This window comes from Danio rerio, chromosome 14 (genome assembly GCF_052040795.2).
Source record: "Danio rerio strain M-AB ecotype USA chromosome 14, GRCz13ab, whole genome shotgun sequence".
In the NCBI taxonomy this organism is placed as follows: Eukaryota; Metazoa; Chordata; class Actinopteri; order Cypriniformes; family Danionidae; genus Danio; species Danio rerio.
In genome coordinates this window covers 12770270-12780395 of record NC_141034.1, presented here as the reverse complement: position 1 = coordinate 12780395, position 10126 = coordinate 12770270, and the positions used below count along the sequence as shown (strand labels likewise).

Genomic DNA, 10126 nt, shown 5'->3' with positions numbered 1-10126 from the left:
AAATTTACCGTGTCCATTATGAATTTTCTATTGCCTATTAGTTATAATGTCATATTTTTGCACCTTATTGTTGTATCCTTGTTGTGTTTCTCTACATTATGATCTACACTGTAATACACTCACCGGCCACTTTATAAGGTACACCAGTCCAACTGCTCCTTAACACATGTCACAGTCAAACACATGGCAGCAACTCTGCATTTAAGCATGTAGACATGGTCCAGACGATTTGCTGCAATTTAAACCGAACATGGGAATGGGGAAGAAAGGTGATTTAAGTGACTTTGAACATGGCATGATTGTTGGTGCCAGAAATTGGTCTGAGTATTTCAGAAACTGCTGATCTACTGGGATTTTCACTCACAACCATCTGTAGGGTTTACAGAGAATTGTCCAAAAAAGAGACAATATATACAACTTTGAGGCGGATGGGCTACAGCAACAGAAGACCACAACAGTGCCACTTGTCAGAACAGGGAACTGAGGTTACGATTCACACAGGCTCACCAAAATTGAACAATAGAGAAAAACTTTGCCTGGACTGTGGAGTTTTGATTTCTGCTGCAACATTCGAATGGTAGGGTAAAAATTTGGCATTATGGATCCATCCTGCCTTGTATCAACGGTTCAGGCTGATGATGGTGGTGGTGTAATGGCGTGGGGGATGTTTTCTTGGCACACTTTGGGCCCATCAGTAACAAATTGAGCATTGTGTCAATGCTACAGCCTACCTGAGTATTGTTGCTGACCCTGTCCATCCCTTTGACCACAGTGTACACATCTTCTGATGGCTACTTCCAGCAGGATAACACACCACAGCCTAAAGCGCGAATTATCTCAGACTGGTTTCATGAACATGACAATGAGTTCACTGTACTCAAATGGTCTCCAGAGTCACCAGATCTCAATCCAATAGAGCACCTTTGGAATGTGGTGGAACAGGAGATTGGCATCATGGACGTGCAGCTGACAAATCTGCAGTAACTGCGTGATACTATCATGTAAGTACAGACCAAAATCTCTGAGGAATATTTCAAGTACCCTGTTGAATCTATGCAACAAAGGATAAAGTCAGTTCTGAAGGAAAAAGGGAGGTCCAAGCAGGTACTGGTAAGGTGTACCCTATAAAGTGGCTGGTGAGCATATGTTCCACCATTTTATTTTCACCACATAATCAATTCATACATAATCCAGAAGGATGCTTCTTGATTTCATGTACACATATGTATATCTTAATTGTGTTATTTTTTTTCTTCTTCTATTAAGTCATTGCAGTCTCTACATTTTGTAGTCCTACTTTCTTTTTAATTAGAGATGTTTAACTCCTTTTTCCCAATACATTTTTGTTGCCAAATGATTTAATAACGGCTTGCTTATTACGCCAGGCAAACTGTCATCAAAACCCTACCCAGTTTACATCAGGAAAAGTTGACAGTGGTCCTACACTGTAACATGATTAAACTAACATGACTTCACGATTTGTTCTTTATGTTGACACAAGGACTTGTCACTTTCATCGAACCAATTTGTTTATTAACACCAATGATATTTGAATTAAAAATATTAAGCAAGTTACAGGCTTTTGCATGCAATCTATTTTGTGGTGCAGTTTGTACAAATTTGCAGATATTCATTCAAGAAATGTATAGAAGAAACTGATTTAAAAACTTAATTAAACACGACACATCCAATGTATGAGAGAATTAAATTAGCAATTGAGAGTTTAAATATCCTCAGTCTAATTCTTGTATTGGGAGCACGGTGGTGCAGAGCACGGTGGTGCAGTGGGTAGCAAGAAGGTTGCTGGTTCGAGCCCCGACTGGGTCGGTTGGCATTTCTGTGTGGAGTTTGCATGTACACCTCGTGTTCGTGTGGGTTTCCTACAGTTTCCCCCACAACTCCAAAGACATGTGGTATAGGTGAATTGGGTAAGCTAAATTGTTCATAGTGTATGCGTGTGAATGAGTGTGTATGGATGTTTCCCAATGATGGGTAGCAGCTGAAAGGGCATCCACTGCATAAAACATATGCTGGATAAGTTAACGGTTTATTCCACCGTGGCGACCCCAGATTAATAAAGGGACCAAGCCGAAAATAAAATAAATGAAAGTAATAATTAATTACTTAAATAATTCTTATTTTGTGAATACAATACATAAACATTTGCAACTCAAGTGTAAATATAGAACCTACAGGACTCTTTTTAGATGCAACCACAAAGCAATGTGCCCCACTGTCCTACCACATGTAGTTGTGAAATAAATTGTGCAAAGTGATTGCAAGTCTTGATAACATCAGCACTGTGTTGTGGCTTGTGCACAGCAGCAGCAACGGAAATCGAGAAATATGTGCGCTTCACTTTGACACGTCAACAGCAATGCTGCCCCGCTACCGATGTGCCTCTGCTTTCTGTGTCAGGATGTTAGGCTGATATCGAACAGTTTGAAACCGAAGTGTGATTTACTTGTGCAAGTGTTTGAATTTGTATTACCACTGAGCACAAGAATCACGCCAGTATTAAAATTGATACATAAACGTTTATTTGGCATTAGTTTGAAATTATTTCAAGGTGAGTTCAAACTATTTTTTTGTAATAAAAATGGCAATTTTGATCAAATTGAGATCCCAGTGCATGAATTTAGCACAGTGTAAATGAAGCACCACATCCCAATATGATTAGTGAAGCCAACTGTCTGTTAATGAAAGTATGCAAGGTTAAAAAGATGAAACGGAAACTATAAAACAGTATATTAACTATATTAAATAGTTCACCCATCATTCACTGCACACAGTCAATCATGATACCCACATTCATGATAACCAATCATGATATCCACATTAGCGCACTTCATCACCAAGAGCATTTCCCTTCCATTTCCTTTTCATCTCAGCAAACAACACATCAGGTTCAGCAACACGTTAATCAAATCAAAACAGGAATTACGTCATCAGAAACAAACATCACTGTAAATTATAAAAGGTGTGATTCAAACATGAACCTGCACAGAAAATCTCTGTATCCAAAGGCACTTTGGCAGACAATTTTAAAAAGCTAAAGGTTTTCAAATGCAAGGCAATATAAAAAAACATAAATGACAATCAGTTATAAAATCACAGGTTTCCATAGCATCGGTTTTCACACTACACGGTGATTCATTGATGTCAGTTTAGCACAACGGCAACTTCCAGTTATGAAAGCACAAAAAGCTCTTGTTCCATGGAGTTAAATAACACATTATAACCCCATACATAGCTGCAGTTCATCAACTGCCTACAACAATTACTTTGACCACGATCAATGTAGTCACTTACGGCATGATGTTAGCAACATGGGGAGGTATCCCATATTTTAAAAACTCTGATACTAAAAAACAGTGGCCAGTGTTGTCAGGTAACATGACAGACAACTTATACCCTCATATTCATCATGTAAAGCAGTATAAAATAACCATTGGTTTATAGTAAAAATAAAATCCCTCCCTATCCAAACAAATATATCGAAATGACACATTTCTATTCATATACAGTACACACTCTCCGGCCACTTTATTTGGTACACCTGTCCAACTGCTCATTGACGCAAATTTCTAATCAGCCAGCCACATGGCAGCAACTCAATGCATTAAAGCATGTAGACATGGCCAATAAGACCTGCTGCATTTCAAACTGAGCATCGGAATGAGGAAGAAAGGTGTTTTAGGTGACTTTGAACGTTTGAACATGGTTGTTTTTGCCAGAAGGGCTGGTCTGAGTATTTCAGAATTTGCTGATCTACTGGGATTTTCACGCACAACCATCTCTAGGGTTTACAGAGATGTTGATTCCAGAGGTCAGAGGAGAATGACCAGATCGGTTTGAGCTGATAGAAAGCAACAGTACCTTAAATAGAAACTTGGTACAATCGAGGTATGCAGAAAAGCATTTCTGAACGTACAACACATCAAACTTTGAAGTGGATGGGCTACAGCAGCACAAGATCAGACCAGGTAGCTACTTCCCGCAGGACAACATGCCATGTCAAAGCGCAACTAATTTCAGACCGGTTTTTTGAACATGACAATAAGTTAACTATATTCAAATGGCCTCCATTGTCACCAGATCTCAATCCAATAGAGCACCTTTGAGATGTTGTGGAACAGAAGATTCGCATCGCATATTTCCAGTACCTTGTTGAATCTATGCCTAGAAATATAAAGGCAGTTCTGAAGGCAAAAGGGGTCCATCTAGTATAGTGTACCTAATAAAGCGGCCGGTATATATATCCTGTAGTTTGGAGTCATTCTTTCTCCAAAGCAAACAGAAGCAAATAGCACTCATCTTAGTGCAGGTTTGAACTTTGGACCCAGCGGGTTAAAACGACAGAAGCCACGCATGCCTGCAGCTTAGTCTTCTTTGGGTTTGAAAGACAAATCACTGTTCATGTATCACACAGTGCACGGTGTGAGACATTCACTTGGTCATAGGAATGAGGGATCTTATAAAAACAACTGACAAACAACTCTTGTGCTGCATAAAATACAGGGTAAATCCTAGGAATCAGGCTGAGGGTGTGGCAGATAAGACTTAACTCTAACTAAAAGTTTAACTTCAGTAAGCTTTGAGTAAAAAATTGCTTCATAAAATCTAACAAGAAAATGGGATGCTGCTTAAATCTGATAAAAATAATAATATATTACTTGCTTAGCCATGGGAGGCAGCTTTAAAAAAAAAAAAAAAAGCACATGAGGCAATTCTTAAAAGGGACTTTTTTTTTGTAAAATAAAAAAATATATATCTGAAAAAAAAAACTGTACAGCATGACACTAAAAATAATCATCAATAAATAAAAATCAAGGTTTCGTTTTTGCATTATGGAAATAAGTTTTTAACAGCTGGCGATTGTGAATAACAGATATCAGAATGCTCCTTAAAAGGTGTTGTATCTCTAAACTTTTTCTTTTGATAAACCTGATTTTGGAGAAAAACATATCCTTTTACAACTGGTTGAAATATTGCTTTTGTGTGAATATAACAGCTACAAAAAAGACTTTAAGGGGCTTATCAAAGAATTGGAAGGGAAACCTAAAGTGTCGGTCTCAGTCAGTCTTCATTAAATTGCACATTAATCAGAATGCACAGTCAAGGTCATTATCAAGCAAAAATCCCACTCTACATACTTGCTAATCATGGACATGGTCACCGCATCTGTATATAAAAATATCTTTCATTGAGCATCCGTAAATAATCTGTTTTCTATTATCATAAAAAAATAGGCGAATAACTTTGGCAGACTGATCTACAAGTAATACAAAAACGAAAGGTACTTATGTTAGCAGGAGAAAGTCAGTGAGACACAGAAAAAAAAAATTACACAAATAAAAGGGTCAGCTTGTTAATAAAATTATACTCCTCCAGCAGTCCCCGATGTACAGCCGACTATAAGAGAACACACTTCTTGGTATTCTTTTTGGTCATGGGGTAGAGCACAGCACGAACAGCATCTACAAACACATCCCGCACGCCTTCCTGGCGGAGCGCCGAGCACTCCAGATACCTCACAGCATTGATCTGCTTGCACAGGGTGCCACCCTGCTGTTGAGTAGAGGGTGCAAGCCCTTGCTCCTTCAACTTCTTAATTGTCTCTGTATCTGAACGCAGATCCTTCTTGGTGCCAACTAGAAGAATTGGCACGTTGGGACAGTGGTGAGACACCTCCGGGTGCCACTTGTGGCGAACATTAGCTAATGATGAAGGGCTTCCGATGGAAAAGCAAATGATGAAAACATTAGTTTGTGGGTAAGAAAGCGTGCGCAGACGGTCATACTCCTCCTGCCCTGCCGTGTCCCAGAGGTTGAGGCTGACAGTGCGCCCATCTACACTCATCTGAGCACTGTAGTTGTCAAACACTGTGGGAATGTACTCCTCTGGAAAGGCATTTGTCGTATAAGAAATAAGAAGGCATGTCTTGCCTACCGCACCGTCTCCCACCACCACACACTTAATCGTCTGCATTCTGCATCCAAACAGGCAGTGGCACCTAAAAATCAAACAAAAGTTTTTTTTTTTTTGTTTTTTTTTACCAAAATACTTTCTACTACATTAACTTGGCATTAGCAAAGTTCACTCTGCGGCAAAAAAACATTTTTTTGAAATCTGTTATGATATTATATATATATATATATATATATATATATATATATATATATATATATATATATATATATATATATATATATGAGCAATTCCATTAAAATGTCAACCTTGCCATGAAAAGAAAAATGTTTTCACCAAAATAGCGAAACCGTTTCTACATTTTTTGCGCAGGCAACTGTTTTACCGTATTTTAAAAATACTTAAAAATGTCTCTGTCAATGTTTTCAAACTATTATATTTGATTTACCAAAGTCAAACAAATGGCAATTTCACATGTCACATCCATAACGAAAAAGTGTCACATCCATAACAAAGCTTTTCCCTCAAAAATGCAAAAATGTCAAAATAAAATAAAATCAATCAGTTTTGTTCTATAAAGAGCCAACTCTTATCCTTTTGTTGAGCATTATTTATTTTGGGTTGTGCAGTTTAATTCACAGAATTTCTACGAAATATGTTGTATACTGTAAACTCGCAGACTTTTTTATCACATCCATAACGCTTGTTTATTTTCCTCATTTAAAGTATAAAAATGTTCACAGATTGAATTTTTTTGATCCCATAACTCTGTGGTTAGTTGTTTTGGAAAATATAAACAGATGATTCAATATAATGTTAACGTATACTTTCTCTGCGAATTTATGTTTTGAATTTTTACTGCAAATGTCACATCCATGACGCTGGAATCAGCCATATATATATATATATATATATATATATATATATATATATATATATATATATATATATATATATATATATATATATACACACATACATACATACATACATACATACACATATATACATACACACACACACACACACATAATCAATTCCAGCGGTATGGATGTGACATTTGCAGTAAAAACTTTAAACTTAAATTCAGAGAAAATATGTTAACATTATATTGAAAAATCTGTTTATATAGTCCAAAACAACTAACCACAGAGTGATGAAATCACAAAAATATCAATCTGTAAAAACTTTTTATATTTCAAATGAGGAAAATAAACATGTGTTACTGATGTGACGAAAAAGGTATTCAAGTTTACAGCAAACAACACACGTAGAAATTCTGTGAATGAAACCCAAGAGAAACAACGCTAATAAAAAGGAAAAGAGTTGACTCTCTATAGAACAAACATGATTGATTTTATTTTATTTTACACTTTTACATTTCTGAGGTAAAAGTTTCGTTATGGATGTGACTGATGTGAAATTGGCACTTGTGTGACTTTGCTAAATGAAATATAATACTTTGAAAACATTGACGTAGACATTTTTGAGTAGGTTTTTTTGTACACCAAAAATGTACAAACGGTTTTGCTACTTTGGTTGAAGCTTAAATTTTTTTCATGGCAAGGTTGACATTTGCATGGAATTCTCTCACACACACACATTAATTTAGAAATTTTATTGAACTTTTGACTAGTATTAGATGAGTCAAACAGACGTGATGTGAACAAATTTGAAAAAATGTTTAAAAACAGACTAAATATTCTAAATATTTAAAATAGACTACCTAATAAAAGTAGACAGGGTTAATATATTGGTAGTTTAAAATCACTAAATATTCCAGAAATATGATATCTAATTTTAGATTAAATTTAATTCTCAGGTGAAATAATAAATATTAGCAACTCCAAATACCTAATTTGGTTTAAGTGTCTATTCTTAGTTATTTTAAATGTACAAAACTGAACATGAAGGCAAAGTCTTAAGTTGCTGATACGGAAGTGAGGTTTTGCAGACTCAGCTGCTAAGTTACCTCAACAGTCACTAAGTTACTTCAACACCCCATACACCCAACACAATTCATACGACGCTAAAGTACACGTTACGCTTTCAATACTTACAATTAGTATTCGTTAATTGTACGTTGAAACTAGTGTCATAATAACGTAACTCAATTCGTATAACTTAATTGCTTACTGTTTTACTGCTGTACGTTAGTGCAAGGATGAATGACACTAAAAAAACAGACCAAACAAATGCACATTAAAACTTTTCATAACGCCACTTTCAAAAGTGAAATTGATCATGATGACGATAATGTCAAACATGGCTGTTTCATGACGTTTTGATGCGTGGGTTGGGGGGTCCTGCGCGCCAATACAGTAAGTATTTTCTGTATTTTACTCATGCGTAATAAACTTTAATAAGCAACTAAACATCACATGAAAAAAAAAGTAAATTAAGCTCTAACGCGAAGACATAACTTATCAAATAAGTTTCAAGTATTTCTCACCGCCTCTGAAAGCCTTGCACCCCTCCGACTGGAGTTCAAAATCGCGTTCAAGTGAACTCAGACGCTGTGACCTTAGAAAGACACTGTAAACACAATTTCAAAATAAAAGTCCAGTAGTTATGAACATTTTTTTTTTAACTTCAACTTTAAGTTCATGTATGTAATGTATTTATAATCCGTTTTTGGTCAAAAACGTAATGGGATAATCAACTGGTAAAGCCCGACTTAAGATGCAGTAATGTAATTTTTCTAGTCAAACGTAACGTCACAACGACAACGTTACATTAAAGCGGCTAAATTTTAGCTGAACTAAGTTGACAGTTCATTAATTTTTTTACACTGAAGTGTTGGTAAACCTATTACGTCTTAATGTCTGTATTTGTTTCAAGGACAAAACTACTTTATTTTGAGGCTCCAGAAAACGATACTAGGTAAAACATGTACATCAAAACCAAGTAAACTTACTTTGCCCTCCTGCTCCTCAGATCAGTGAAGATGGTGTGTCATCGTATCTTACTGAAACAAAAGCGAAAGCAAGCAACAGTCCCGGAGGAGTTTCACATTAAGGATAATGAGGTAATGGAAAAAAAGTCTACAATGTGTATGTTAAAGACAACTGGGACAATTGGATTGGCTACTTGGTTGTAAATAAATATATGCATTACATTTCCTATTTATAATAAATATCTACTTGCTGCCAGCCAGTGGCGGTTCTAGACCAGAGTAACTGGAGGGGCCAGGCAGGGATCACTTGTACTTTTAGGAGGCACACTTTTAACATACATCACAAACTACTTAAACAATTATTTAAATAAGATAATACATTTTTAAAACTCAAAATTAACTTATTTGACAAGTAACTTTGTATTGTAGGATAAGACAGTTTTAACATTCAAGTTCAAGGCACATTTTCGCACCTGTAATCTTTAAAAGACAGAATTGAAGTATTTTTTTTTTTGCCCACCCATTAATTTAAGATGTTTTTCATGTGATCTTTAACAAACCAAGGAAATCTTCACAGTATTTCCTATAAAACAAAAAATAATTCTTCTGGAGTCACAAGTCCTATTTCTTATATTTCTTGAATAAAAGCAGTTTCTAATAAAAAAAATAATAAGGTCAGTTTTATTAGCCTAAGAAATATTTACTTTATATTTTTGATTGTCTACGCAAAAAACTAGTTATACAATAACTCGACCAATTATTCCAACTGTCCTAATAAACAAGTCTTTAAATTACATTTTAATCTAAATCAAAGGCTTCAGAATAAAGGCACTTTGTCAGTATACAACTATCTTGCAAAATAACTAACTGTGGGTAAAGATAAAAAAAAAAAAAGTTATTAGAAGTTAAACTATTATATCTATGATATTTGTTTACAATCCAGAGTATGAAAAAAAGATACACAAGAAAAAAAACAAAAATAAAGAACATGACAAACTTGAGGCTAAGACATTTAAGAATTAATTACATAGTATGAATTAGTCATTCCAAAATAAAATGGTTCTGTTTGCTTTTATATTTTCAGATGATTAAATTAAATGTAAATAATGACTAAATTCTTGCAAAAAAAAAAAAAAAGTTTTTTTGGTGGTTTGGTATTAGCAAATTTGTATTTGTGAATATGGACTTTAAAGAAAATACATTAAATTTATGACAAAACAAGCATTAATAGAGGCAGATTCAAAACCAAAAATAATTTCTTTAAAAGTAACATCTTGCAGTGTATTATCATTAATAAAT

The 10126-nt window shown here is 35.1% G+C and overlaps 2 protein-coding genes across 6 annotated transcripts in view; one reads left to right on the top strand and one right to left on the bottom strand.

Moving 5' to 3' along the window:
- znf711 (ZFX family zinc finger ZNF711) overlaps positions 1–10126 on the top strand; it is a 280678-nt gene that overhangs the window by 76389 nt on the left and 194163 nt on the right. The gene's annotated exons all lie outside the window — the stretch shown is intronic.
- On the bottom strand, positions 2518–8860 carry rhogd (ras homolog gene family, member Gd). 4 transcript variants are annotated; one of them, NM_001362401.1, is made up of 3 exons: positions 8849–8860; positions 8384–8466; positions 2518–6016 (listed from the first exon to the last, which is right to left on the bottom strand). In NM_001362401.1, the coding sequence occupies exon 3, from the start codon at positions 5989–5991 to the stop codon at positions 5416–5418; it is 576 nt and encodes a 191-aa protein (NP_001349330.1). In that variant the 5' UTR covers positions 5992–6016; positions 8384–8466; positions 8849–8860; the 3' UTR covers positions 2518–5415. The 4 variants fall into 4 exon arrangements, with proteins under 4 accessions (NP_001349330.1, NP_956974.1, XP_087136427.1 ...); NM_200680.2 differs by lacking the exon at positions 8384–8466; XM_087280301.1 differs by lacking the exons at positions 8384–8466; positions 8849–8860 and adding an exon at positions 8068–8201.

What these genes read in the sequence shown, in the direction of transcription:
- rhogd (NM_001362401.1), bottom strand. Translation starts at nt 5,991, where the DNA reads ATGCAGACGATTAAGTGTGTGGTGGTGGGAGACGGTGCGGTAGGCAAG.